Source organism: Procambarus clarkii, chromosome 8, assembly GCF_040958095.1.
Source record: "Procambarus clarkii isolate CNS0578487 chromosome 8, FALCON_Pclarkii_2.0, whole genome shotgun sequence".
Classification (NCBI taxonomy): Eukaryota; Metazoa; Arthropoda; class Malacostraca; order Decapoda; family Cambaridae; genus Procambarus; species Procambarus clarkii.
The window spans coordinates 20,027,218-20,041,715 of NC_091157.1; the positions used below are offsets into that span (position 1 = coordinate 20,027,218).

Genomic DNA, 14,498 nt, shown 5'->3' on the forward strand with positions numbered 1-14,498 from the left:
GGCCACCACCTCTTCTCTAAATGCACACCAGCCACTGCTCGCGGCCTCTGGTCGCAAGCAGTCTCCAGAGAGAGGTCATCCCGTGCTCCCAGACGCTGTGCTTGCTGCTTACTGCAAGCACTTCCCACTCACCTGCAACCTTGAGTCCTGTGGGAAGGTTGGGGAAGAAAGGGAGAGGAAGAAATGTGAATGGTGGGAAAGTAAGAGGTAACTGAGAAATTCGTATGGGAAGAGGGAAGTGAGAAACAGGTGGGGGAGAGAGGGATGAAAGAAAGGTAGATGTAAAGGAGGAGGGAATTGAATTAACGAGAAAGAGAATGGAGTAGATCAAGGATGCAGAAGAAAAGGAATGAAGAATGGAATAAAAAGAATGGTAAGGAAGAAAATGGAAAGCATATGAGATGGGAAAAGAACATGAGCAAAGAGGAGAAATTGAAATATGAAAATCGAGAGTAAACGAAATTGAGATGAAGGAAGGAACAAAAGAAAATTGGAGAAGACGCTTTTGCGAAATAAAAAATAAATGAGAGATATTTGACAGGCAGATAAGAAAAATTCGATTGCACAAAAAAAATCAAATGAACATGCATGATGCATAGGTTCGAATCCTCTTTATTGCTATTATTAATTTTCTCAACAATCCCATTACTGAATCACGACCATATTATGCAACTAACACTGTCCAGCAGGAACCCAAATAACACTGTCCAGCAGGAACCCAAATAACACTGTCCAGCAGGAACCCAACTAACACTGTCCAGCAGGAACCCAACTAACACTGTCCAGCAGGAACCCAACTAACACTGTCCAGCAGGTACCCAACTAACACTGTCCAGCAGGAACCCAACTAACACTGTCCAGCAGGTACCCAACTAACACTGTCCAACAGGAACCCAACTAACACTGTCCAACAGGAACCCAACTAACACTGTCCAACAGGAACCCAACTAACACTGTCCAGCAGGTACCCAACTAACACTGTCCAGCATGTACCCAACTAACACAGTCCAGCAGGTACCCAACTAACACTGTCCAGCAGGTACCCAACTAACACTGTCCAGCAGGTACCCAACTAACACCTGTCCAGCAGGTACCCAACTAACACTGTCCAGCAGGAACCCAACTAACTCTGTCCAGCAGGAACCCAACTAACACTGTCCAGCAGGAACCCAACTAACACCTGTCCAGCAGGAACCCAACTAACACTGTCCAGCAGGAACCCAACTAACACTGTCCAGCAGGAACCCAACTAACACTGTCCAGCTGGAACCCAACTAACACCTGTCCAGCAGGAACCCAACTAACACTGTCCAGCAGGAACCCAACTAACACTGTCCAGCAGGAACCCAACTAACACTGTCCAGCAGGAACCCAACTAACACTGTCCAGCAGGAACCCAACTAACACCTGTTCAGCAGGAACCCAACTAACACTGTCCAGCAGGAACCCAACTAACACTGTCCAGCAGGTACCCAACTAACACTGTCCAGCAGGAACCCAACTAACACTGTCCAGCAGGTACAGAACTAACACTGTCCAGCAGGTACCCAATTAGCACTGTCCAGCAGGAACCCAACTAACACTGTCCAGCAGGTACCCAACTAACACTGTCCAGCAGGTACCCAACTAACACTGTCCAGCAGGTACCCAACTAACACTGTCCAGCAGGAACCCAACTAACACTGTCCAGCAGGAACCCAACTAGCACTGTCCAGCAGGTACCCAACTAACACTGTCCAGCAGGTACCCAACTAACACTGTCCAGCAGGAACCCAACTAACACTGTCCAGCAGGAACCCAACTAACACTGTCCAGCAGGTACCCAACTAGCACTGTCCAGCAGGAACCCAACTAACACTGTCCAGCAGGTACCCAACTAACACTGTCCAGCAGGAACCCAACTAACACTGTCCAGCAGGAACCCAACTAACACTGTCCAACAGGAACCCAACTAACACTGTCCAGCAGGTACCCAACTAGCACTGTCCAGCAGGTACCCAACTAACACTGTCCAGCAGGTACCCAACTAACACTGTCCAGCAGGAACCCAACTAACACTGTCCAGCAGGAACCCAACTAACACTCTCCAGCAGGTACCCAACTAATACTGTCCAGCAGGTACCCAACTAACACTGTCCAGCAGGAACCCAACTAACTCTGTCCAGCAGGTACCCAACTAACACTGTCCAGCAGGAACCCAACTAACACTGTCCAGCAGGTACCCAACTAATACTGTCCAGCAGGTACCCAACTAACACTGTCCAGCAGATACCCAACTAACACTGTCCAGCAGGTACCCAACTAACACTGTCCAGCAGGTACCCAACTAACACTGTCCAGCAGGTACCCAACTAACACTGTCCAGCAGGTACCCAACTAACACTGTCCAGCAGGTACCCAACTAACACTGTCCAGCAGGTACCCAACTAACACTGTCCAGCAGGAACCCAACTTACACTGTCCAACAGGAACCCAACCAACACTGTCCAGCAGGAACCCAACTAACACTGTCCAGCAGGTACCCAACTAACACTGTCCAGCAGGAACCCAACTAACACTGTCCAGCAGGTACCCAACTAACACTGTCCAGCAGGAACCCAACTAACACTGTCCAGCAGGTACCCAACTTACACTGTCCAGCAGGAACCCAACTTACACTGTCCAGCAGGAACCCAACTAACACTGTCCAGCATGAACCCAACTAACACTGTCCAGCAGGTACCCAACTAACACTGTCCAGCAGATACCCAACTAACACTGTCCAGCAGGTACCCAACTAACACTGTCCAGCAGATACCCAACTAACACTGTCCAGCAGGTACCCAACTAACACTGTCCAGCAGGTACCCAACTAACACTGTCCAGCAGGTACCCAACTAACACTGTCCAGCAGGTACCCAACTAACACTGTCCAGCAGGAACCCAACTAACACTGTCCAGCAGGTACCCAACTAGCACTGTCCAGCAGGAACCCAACTAACACTGTCCAGCAGGAACCCAACTAACACTGTCCAGCAGGTACCCAACTAACACTGTCCAACAGGTACCCAACTAACACTGTCCAGCAGGTACCCAACTAACACTGTCCAGCAGGTACCCAACTAACACTGTCCAGCAGGAACCCAACTTACACTGTCCAGCAGGAACCCAACTAACACTGTCCAGCAGGAACCCAACTAACACTGTCCAGCAGGTACCCAACTAACACTGTCCAGCAGGAACCCAACTAACACTGTCCAGCAGGAACCCAACTAACACTGTCCAGCAGGTACCCAACTAACACTGTCCAGCAGGAACCCAACTAACACTGTCCAGCAGGTACCCAACTAACACTGTCCAGCAGGTACCCAACTAACACTGTCCAGCAGGTACCCAACTAACACTGTCCACTCCTACTCTTTACCTTTCTCGGTCTCTCATTTTTTTTGCTCCAAAATAAGTGCATAAAACAGAACAAGAAACAAATATACAAACAAATACCCGCCACCGGGGACCATCCGGGACTCAAGGAGCACAACAACTCGCAATGTTTTGCCATCGTGCTCGATAAAGAGTCTCGGATCCTCGTTCGAATCCCGCTGTTTTGGAGGCCATTTTTCAGGGCTTTCATGAGAGGCAGTAAAGAGGCCGGTTACCGATACGTGAACTTGCAGATCGAGCCGGTCGTGGTAGTGGATTATGACCGTCGAACTACGGCCATAAACACGGCCGTTCTCTTGGTGCGGTTGTCCTCTTACCAGTAGCGAGGGGTTGGCTGTCGGCTCCTGGGCCCCGACTTTCAAGCCATTAGGTGAGTAGTGCAATATTACAGTTTTTGTAGTATTTTACTGTTAAAATTGTTTATTGAATAAAAATAAGCCATTTTTGTATATTGGTTATAATATGTATTTATTGGTTATAATAACCAATATGTATATTGGTTATAATAACTTAATGACTTGAAGTACGATTACTTCAGGTGCAGGACAAGCTCGGGGGGGGGGGGTGGTGTACGATAACGACCCGTATCTAGTTGTATAGTAATCTTGCAAAGCTTCCACAGTTGCAATAATGTGCGTTTGCATACGTCGCCCGTTGCATCGCATATGTTTGTTTACTGTAAAGTTGTATATTTGTGCATTGCACTGTATGATTTTGGCTTGTTGGGGAAGGGGGAGTTAACGAGGTTGGTTAGGTTAGGTTAGGTTAGGTTATGTTGGCTTGTTGGGGAAGGTTAGGTTAGGTTAGGTTAGGTTAGGTTAGGTTAGGTTGGCTTGTTGGGGAAGGGGAAGTTAACGAGGTTGTACCACACTGGAAACCCCATCTCAAGGCTAGACTCATCCAGCAGAAATAACACGGCCCAGAGACCTGATCTTTGGGCACTGGAGTAACGAGCATTTTGCCTTTGTTGATGAGGATGGGCTGCACGACTCACCAACCTGTCCTCACACTAGGCTGGTTAAAGCAGCGGCCGTCCTTCTCAGACGCATTCATCAATGTTAACATACTGGGTGTGTGGGAATAAAATGAGTGACAGTTTAGAGGCGGGACCAAAGAGCCAGTGCTCATCCCACCGCAAGTACAACTAGGTGAGTACTGTGTTTAAAAATTGGTTTGTTCTCATATATATATATATATATATATATATATATATATATATATATATATATATATATATATATATATATATATATATATATATATATATATATATATATATATGTTTCATTGAATATGACCGCATATTCTGTATTTATTATTTTCTGGTTTAGGGCTTCTATCCCTCTAACTATTTTCTTAGCATCAGGGCTTAATTGGAATAGGAGTTCTCCAAAACTCATTTTCGTACTTTTAAGGTGAAGAAAAGAAGTGATTTACTATAGAGTGTATTACACTTATTTGTATAATTTGCACGACGTTTCGAACCTCCATGGTTCATTCTCAAGTGAACAATCTTACAATACTAGTTGATTTTATACCCGCATTAGGTCAGGTGATAATACAATGAAGGTGAAAAACATGGGGGGATACATAAGGGATAAACATAGGGGCTGCAGAAGGCTTATTGGCCCATACGAGGCATCTCCTATCTAAACACAAAGATTAATCCAGTGTAATTGGCCTGTTATGTTGGACATTGTCTTCTGTGTTGGCATCGATATGTTCTTGTCTTGTCCTTACTCTCATGGTGGGTAGAGTAAATAGTTCCGTGATTTGGGTGTTCATGGTAGGTCGCTCTATTCTTATGTGAATTGCCTCAAGAATTTGTAATCTTCTTGAATCTTGGGTTTTGTCTATTATGCAAGTATTCTTGTTCAACATTTCTCTTGTTAGAGTAATGTCATGGGCTTGTCTCATGTGATTCCTAGGGGCACCAGATTGAAGATGGCATGTCAAACGCCTCGTCAGCTTGGTCGACGTCATACCTATGTACTTACATTGAAGGTTACATCCTTCGTGGGGGCAAGTGTACATGTATACATCGCTTGACTGCTGTAGAGGGTTCTCCGTCGGCTTCGGGCTGTTTTTGATAAGGAGTTCGGAAGTCTTCTTGGTTTTGTAGAATATTATCAGGTTTATGTTTTGGTTAGGAGTAGTGCTTTTTACTCCTTTACGGATTATTTCTTTCATTATTCTTTCCTCTTTTATATGTTCACTGTGCATGGTTGATTTGTAATATAATTTTATTGGGGGTGTTGTGGTTTCTGTTCTAGGTTCTGAATTATACCAACGGTCCAAGTGTCTTCTTATAGCAGCGTTTATTTATGATAGAAGCCCTAAACCAGAAAATAATAAATACAGAATATGCGGTCATATTCAATGAAACATGTTTGAAAGAAAACCTGCTGCCAGTATACACCAATATATATATATATATATATATATATATATATATATATATATATATATATATATATATATATATATATATATATATATATATATATATATATATATATAAATATATATATATATATATATATATATATATATATATATATATATATATATATATATATTTATATATATATATAAATTAATATTATTATGCATAAAAATTACCTGGGTGAAGCATTTATAGAATTGTCGTTCGAACACAGGACGTGAGCGAAGCACTTGTTCCGGAAGTGTTCGGACGTCATCAGTTGTGTGTGTAACCGCTTTTCATTCATTAACAGTGGGTTTGGCTGCTGGATTAACGAGCTTGGATCTCTGTCTGCGAGAACAGGCTGAATAACCGGACCTCTTATCTCGATCCTATCAACGTTGTCTGTATATATTCAAGACTTTACGAGCTGCGATGTGCCGTGAGGTTATCTTGCCCTCAAACCCCACAGTTATTGTTGTTATGAGCGACCTTGCTGTGCTTCCGACCTCGTAAACTGCTTAGTAAGTACCGAGGTGTTAATATTTAGGTAAGAAGGGCAAACCTCGTGAGTGTAAACTTGAGTACGCTGTGAAGCTTCAGTGTCAGTATATTGCAGTAAACTCACGTATTTTCTGCTTTACATAAGAGACAGCTTCACCGTGAGGTATACCTCGCTTCTCTGCATATATATACACAGAGTATAATTTAGTATACTCTCAGTATATTATAACTTTAAAGGTATAGTATAACTTTAGTATAACTTTCACTATATTCAGGACTAAAGTATATTTGCTGGTTGGTCAGTATTGCGGCGGCCTTCATAAGCCTCCAGGGGGGGGGGGGATATAGGCCTTCAGCCCAACACCAAAGCCAAAACTCTATCGTCGAGCCACAACTTACTGGTCCCGGGTTTGATTCTCGGACATGACGTGACGCTCGTGCACGTTGCCTTACACCTGATGCATCTGCTCACCTAGCAGTAAATATGAAACCAGCGAGTTTTTCACAGGATGCGGCCCACAACAGTTGAATGAGCCCATCGTTGGTTATAGGGGAACCTGGATAGCCTTAACAAGAGTTTAAAATGTTCAATAAGCAACGTATTGAAAAGTGGGGGTTAAGGGGCAAGTGGATATTGCTACTTGTAGAGGCAACGGGGAGCTGAGTTACGACTCCAGGTGGGCTCTGGAGGGGCAAGGGGGCGTTTAGGGACAAGGACGGAGGATGGGAAAGGGGGGAGGATGGGAAAGAGAGGGGGAATGAAGGGCAAGGAGGAGGGGATGAGGGGCAAGGCGAGGATGTGAGGAAACACTCAACCAGGCGGCAGAGAGCCGGATGGGTGACCGCCGGCCCTCACAAACTTCCCCTTCCAGTTCCACAGTTTTGGACGAGAACTGTTTTTGAACTTTTTCTATCATTCACCACCCGTGAAAGTTGTTGTTTTTCTACTCTTCTTATTTGCCATCTTGACGGAGCTTATCAGCTGAAGACATGTTGGGAAGATCTTAAAGAATGACTTGATCTCATCTGGTTATTGAACCTTTTTATAGTGTATATGTGACGTATAGGAAGAGCGTGTTATTATAAAATATCATGTAATATATCAGGGAATTGATAGTTTGATGGATCATACGATATTTACATGGTAGGAAGGGAACTATCAAGGGGAAAGCGCCAAGCCATTACGACTATATAGCACTGGAAAGGGATAATCTAGAGGATTTCGGGGCTTAGCGTCCCCGCGGCCCGGTCCTCGACCAGGCCTCCTTTTTTTTGTTACATATCCATAGGAAGCAACCCATAGTAGCTGTCTAACTCCCAGGTACCTATTTACTGCTAGGTCAACAGACACATCAGGGTGAAAAAAAACTCTACCCCTTTGTTTCCGTCTCGGAAACCCGGAACCTCAGAACTACGATTCCAGAGCGCCGTTAACAACATTAACAGCGCTCATTGTTTAAATTCACAACAGTTAAATTATCGTTTAACATTGACGTATGGATTATTTGCTCCCGGAAATGTCAATTCTCCTGACCAAGGTCCTTGTTGGATGAGAGACCAGTGTGGGAATCGCTAGACCACCACCCACTACCTCCTACTGCCACCCACTACCACCCACTACCACTCACTACCACCCATTACCACCCACTACCACTCACTACTACCCACTCTCATCTCTGACTACACATAAAGTGTCCCATTACAGTTTATTCTCTTCAATTTCCATTCCGTCAAAACTACAACTGTTTAGCAGATAACCATAAACGTTAAAAACGCAACTGTTTTTCCCTAATCAGCAACGTACGATCCCAACCAACCTTCTTACCTATCGAAGTCGCTACATAGAAAACGTTAGAATTAACGTGGTTTAATTTTTTTTATAAATAGGTCTGGGTGCTGAGCACATATGTATTGGCGCTCTATACATATGCTGGAGCGCTTAAACGCCATACATACCAACGCCTTGGTGGCGAATACCTACGCATCAGTCCGTATGGGCACTGTGAACCTATGCCTGGGGTGCTGAATTCCAACTTACACCTGGGGTATATTGCGTTCGTACGCATATAGGCGCGCTGAGAACACACATGGGAAGGGAGAGAAGTTACTCCTGTGGGCGGGGGGGGGGGGGGGAGGACTGAACACGAAGTCCGATCTGATAAAAAAAATTATGCCAGGTAGCCGGATTGTAATTTAGTTAAGAGCTGAAACTTTCCAGTGAGGAATCGAACGGAATCCTCAAGTTGCAACGGGTGTCATTCGCCCTGTTGGTCATTGGCCGTTTTTTTTTTTTATCTTTTATCTCTTGCATATTTCGTGCTGTGGAACTATAATGCGTGTTGAAGATGCGTCTCTCTCTCTCTCTCTCGTTTTTGGTTTAAGTGAGAGAAGTGCCTCCAGGAACTCCAGGGATATTACTACCCATATTTCACTATTGACCACGCCTAACTCCATGTAAGTATGATGGGAGGGGGGGGGAGAGAGAGGGGGGGAACAACAATGCCTAATATTTCTTAAATCATTTAATTTAGGCCTACTCTAATCAGCCTGTGTTCAGCCCGTATACATATATATATATATATATATATATATATATATATATATATATATATATATATATATATATATATATATATATATATATATATATATATATATATATATGTCGTACCTAGTAGCCAGAATGCACTTCTCGGCCTACTATGCAAGGCCCGATTTGCCTAATAAGCCAAGTTTTCATGAATTAACATATTTTCTCTAATTTTTTTGTTATGAAATGATAAAGCTACCCATTTCATTATGTATGAGGTCAATTTTTTTTATTGGAGTTAAAATTAACGTAGATATATGACCGAACCTAACCAACCCTACCTAACCTAACCTAACCTATCTTTATAGGCTAGGTTAGGTTAGGTAGCCGAAAAAGTTAGGTTAGGTTAGGTTAGGTAGGTTAGGTTGTGGAAAACCAATTAATTCATGAAAACTTGGCTTATTAGGCAAATTGGGCCTTGCATAGTAGGCTGAGAAGTGCGTTCTGGCTACTAGGTACGACATATATATATATATATATATATATATATATATATATATATATATATATATATATATATATATATATATATATAAATATATATATATATATATATATATATAAATATATATATATATATATATATATATATATATATATATATATATATATATATATATACATATATGTTGTACCTAGTAGCCAGAACGTCGTACACAGCCTACTAAGCAAGTCCCGATTTGCCTAATAGGCCAAGTTTTCATGAATTTATATATTTTTCAAATTTTTATACTTATGAAATGATAAATCTGTCCATTTCATTATGTATAGGTTAATATGTTTAAATTTGAGTTAAAAAACATGAGCTGTGGTCTATATAGCAAGAGCGTGTTTAAGCTTATTCTCTACGCTTATTGATTACTGTAGTTTAGAGAACATTGTCTACAAATTCTTTGTTTTAATTTATGATTTTTTTATCCGAGACCATAGCGTGCAAAATCCTTGTATTGATGATTGTTTTATTTTTTTTATTTTGGAAAGACATGCACCTCATATTCTACATTGACTATCGGTTTCTGCATTATAGAACATTGTGGGGGCATCCGTGGCATAGTCAGCTCGACTTATAGAGAATACTTAGCGAATACTTAGCTCGATACTTAATTCCTGTGGGGTGTTAAGTGTTCGTATATGATGATCCAACCCTCTTCATCGCTACTATTATTATCAGCATCCTATAGCTATTATCTTCATTATCTCTATCGCCATTAGAATCATTCCAAACATTATTTTTTTATTATTATTTATATATACAAGAGTTCTTACATTTTTAACGCTAATATCTCTGTTATCATTATAATTATAGCCATAAATATTACCAAATTCGTTCAGACTATTATTCTAATTATGAAATTATCAGTATCATTATTCTAAATATAGTAATTCTCATTCTAAATATCACCATTATCATTCTAAATATCGTCATTATCATTCTAAATATCGCCATTATCATTCTAAATATCGTCATTATCATTCTGAATATCGTCATTATTATTCTAAATATAACCATTATATTTTCAAAATATCTTCAGTATCGTCACTGTTATTCTAAATACCGCTATATCATAATTTTAATCACAAATTATCATCATTAACACTGAATCGATATTATCTCTCTAATTACCATCATATTCTTTCTAAATATCAACAATTACCATCGTTATAAGCAATTTCTAACAAGACTACACAGTTGTTAATTTTCAACTGGTTTAGAAATGTTAACTTCCGCACTGCAGGTGAATTATGCCAGTGTAAATGGTGAAGGTAAAAATGCCCCTTCAACTTGGGCCATTTGAAGGGATTTGAACGCTCACTTAGGCCCGGCTGGAGAGGGGATTATGTGAGAATGATCCAGGCTGAGGCGCTGCATCAGGCGCCCTGACGGGATAGGCTCCACCGCCTTTCAACGTGACAAACACACCCCAATGGAATGGGATGGAATGGTGCCCAACCACTTGGACGGTTGAGGGGATTGAACGCCGACCTGCATGAAGCGAGACCGTCGCTCTACCAATATGAGGGAGTGGGAAGAGAACGGGTATTCAATAACGCGCGTTCTCACAATAACAAGATAATAACGTTATTGATAATGCCTCGTGAGTGCATTTATGTTACCAACATCATGCTGGGTGTCTCAGTATTTATGAGATAAAAGGCAGCAGTGGGACTAAAGAATAGTGGGCGACAGTTGCCTCCCAATAGGGACCAGAAACATGACATGTTACTGTAATAGGGAATATCCTATTTGCAGGCGATGAGTCACAATAACGTGGCTAAAGTATGTTGACCAGACCACACACACTAGAAGGTGAAGGGACGATGACGTTTTGGTCCGTCCTGGACCATTCTCAAGTCGATTGTGAATGGTCCAGGACGGACCGAAACGTCGTCGTCCCTTCACCTTCTAGTGTGTGGTCTGGTCATCAATATCCTATTTGTCCATATTGGAATATGGGATTTTAGACATGTTCTAATTCATATTACACATCATACGTCTCTCTATAAGTTTTGATTAGATAAAAATATAATTTGTAGTTCACTAAAGGAAAAACTGTCTCTCCCCCGTCCATGTCACATCCGGCCAGAGTTGATCAAAAGTGCATATTAATTTATTATTTACAAAAAATATCTAAATCCTAATATCTAAATCTAAATCTAAATAAATATCTAAATCCTCATCATAGAGGCTTAAAATTTTCGGACGTAATTTGACATTTTTTGGTATAATTACTACAACGTATCTAAAATGCCCTTAAGAAAAGTGCATTAATTAAAACTCGTACCAGTCTGTGTTTGTTCATTTGTTCATTATCGCTGCTTCGACTTTAATATATTCCACTTGATTTTGCTCTCGAATAACTTAGAAAACGTCTAATAAATTGTTGAACGGGTTTGTTGTGTGACATTTGACAATTTCGTTCACTAGTTGAGACTTGGGTGACGTTTGCTTAGTTGCTTGCGTTGTAAAATCTCTGTTTTTTTTTCTTCTTGTTCTTTTGTTTTGAAGCAAAGAGGAATTTCTTTCGGTTTGGGTCATGGGCAGTGATTATAAATTCAACATGTGGAAAGGTTGAAGGTCATGGGGTGAAATTCTTTGAATTGGGATGACGTTCTTTGAACTGGGATGACGTTCTTTGAATTGCGATGACGTTCTTTGAACTGGGATGACGTTCTTTGAATTGGGATGACGTTCTATGAACTGGGATGACATTCTTTGAATTGGGATGACGTTCTTTGAACTGGGATGACGTTCTTTGAATTGGGATGACGTTCTTTGAACTGGGATGAAATTCTTTGAACTGGGATGAAATTCTTTGAACTGGGATGAAATTCTTTGAACTGGGATGTTATTCTTTAACTTGGGATGACATTCTTTGAACTGTGATGAAATTCTTTGAACTGGAATGACATTCATTGAGTTGGGATGACATTCTTTAAACTGGGATGACATTCTTTGAACTAGGCTGACATTCTTTGAACTGGGATGACATTCTTTGAACTAGGCTGACATTCTTTGAACTGGGATGACATTCTTTGAACTAGGCTGACATTCTTTGAACTAGGATGACATTCTTCGAACTGGGATGGCATTCTTTAAATTGGGATGAAATACTATAGTCTCTCCCCCGTCCATGTCACATCCGGCCAGTGTTGGAGATGGCCAGAGTTGTTACTGACCAGGGTAAGAACCGGCCAGTTTTAGAGCCGGCCAGTGCTATATCTGGCCAGGGTTAGAGCTGGGCACGTTTTAGAGCCGTCAAGTATTAGAGTCATTAGTGTTAGAACAGACCTGTCACCCCACCCACCATGCCTCGTCCTATGATTACTCAGTCCTATGGACATGGCAACCCTCTCAGCCTCGCTTGGATCGACCTCGAAATTGAAATCTGCCATAAAAAAATCAGTAGTAATGGTAGTAATATCAGTAGTAATGGTAGTAATATCAGTAGTAATGGTAGTAATATCAGTAGTAATGGTAGTAATATCAGTAGTAGTGGTAGTAATATCAGTAGTAATGGTAGTAATATCAGTAGTAGTGGTAGTAATATCAGTAGTAATGGTAGTAATATCGTAGTAGTGGTAGTAATATCAGTAGTAATGGTAGTAATATCAGTAGTAGTGGTAGTAATATCAGTAGTAATGGTAGTAATATCGTAGTAGTGGTAGTAATATCAGTAGTAATGGTAGTAATATCAGTAGTAGTGGTAGTAATATCAGTAGTAATGGTAGTAATATCGTAGTAGTGGTAGTAATATCAGTAGTAATGGTAGTAATATCAGTAGTAATGGTAGTAATATCAGTAGTAATGGTAGTAATATCAGTAGTAATGGTAGTAATATCAGTAGCAATGGTAGTAATATCAGTAGTAATGGTAGTAATATCAGTAGTAGTGGTAGTAATATCAGTAGTAATGGTAGTAATATCAGTAGTAGTGGTAGTAATATCAGTAGTAATGGTAGTAATATCAGTAACAATGGTAGTAATATCAGTAGTAGTGGTAGTAATATCAGTAGTAGTGGTAGTAATATCAGTAGTAGTGGTAGTAATATCAGTAGTAATGGTAGTAATATCAGTAGTAGTGGTAGTAATATCAGTAGTAATGGTAGTAATATCAGTAACAATGGTAGTAATATCAGTAGCAATGGTAGTAATATCAGTAGTAATGGTAGTAATATCAGTAGTAATGGTAGTAATATCAGTAGTAATGGTAGTAATATCAGTAGTAATGGTAGTAATATCAGTAGTAGTGGTAGTAATATCAGTAGTAGTGGTAGTAATATCAGTAACAATGGTAGTAATATCAGTAGTAGTGGTAGTAATATCAGTAGTAATGGTAGTAATATCAGTAACAATGGTAGTCGTACCAGAATCAGTCGTGGATAAGATCTCATTCCTTTCTCACTGGTGCAATGTTTACATTATGAGGAGCAGTAGTCGATGGACGCGTTGGCGTGCACGCAGTAGACAGTACTTTTGAGTGTGTGAGTGAGTGACGATATTGGTAGGGGGTTTGTAGGAGGAAAGGGGGGAGAAATGGGGGTTTATTTTCCCCTCTTCTTCCCTATTACAATCTACTTCCTCTCCTTTCTCACCTCCTTTGTTGCTCTTTTTTCCATCTTCCTCTCTATTGCCTCCCCTCTTCCTTCATTGCGTTGCTCTACTATCCTTCCCGACGATCCCCTTCTTCTTTTTCCTCTCTACCTTCACTCTCACCCTCCTTCCTCTCTCTCAACTCTCTCACCTTCCTCCCATACCCCTCACACACCCTCTCCCAGCCTTTCCATCCACCTCTCTGAACCGATTTAGAGCGACAGAGGAATTCGGACACCAAGATCTTATTGAAGTTTTCCACATTCATAAATCGACACAAGGTTTGGTTCTGGCTGCACAATGGAGGGGAAGATAGTGGTGTGCTGAGGGGGGATGGGAGAGGGGGGATGTAGTGTTGTGTGAGGGAAGGGAAAGGAGGTAGTAGTGTGTAGGGAAGGGTGTAGTATGAGTAATGAAGAGATGAGTGAGTGCACAGTAATTTTATCCTTCTCTGTATGCGGCTAAGAA

The 14,498-nt window shown here is 41.2% G+C and overlaps 1 protein-coding gene across 1 annotated transcript; it reads left to right on the forward strand.

Annotated features, from left to right (window-relative positions):
- Nucleotides 1-333: 333 nt before the first annotated feature.
- LOC138359783 (autotransporter adhesin BpaC-like) lies at nucleotides 334-13,823 on the forward strand. The gene is made up of 2 exons (XM_069319486.1): nucleotides 334-452; nucleotides 13,181-13,823. Exons 1-2 carry the CDS (start codon nucleotides 334-336, stop codon nucleotides 13,821-13,823), a joined length of 762 nt encoding a protein of 253 aa, XP_069175587.1.
- The last annotated feature ends 675 nt before the right edge of the window (nucleotides 13,824-14,498 follow it).

Coding starts and splice junctions, on each gene's coding strand:
- LOC138359783 (XM_069319486.1), top strand. CDS start 334: ATGCAGAAGAAAAGGAATGAAGAATGGAATAAAAAGAATGGTAAGGAA. Junction 453..13,180: donor TTGAAATATGAAAATCGAGA/GTAAACGAAATT, acceptor GTAATATCGTAG/TAGTGGTAGTAATATCAGTA.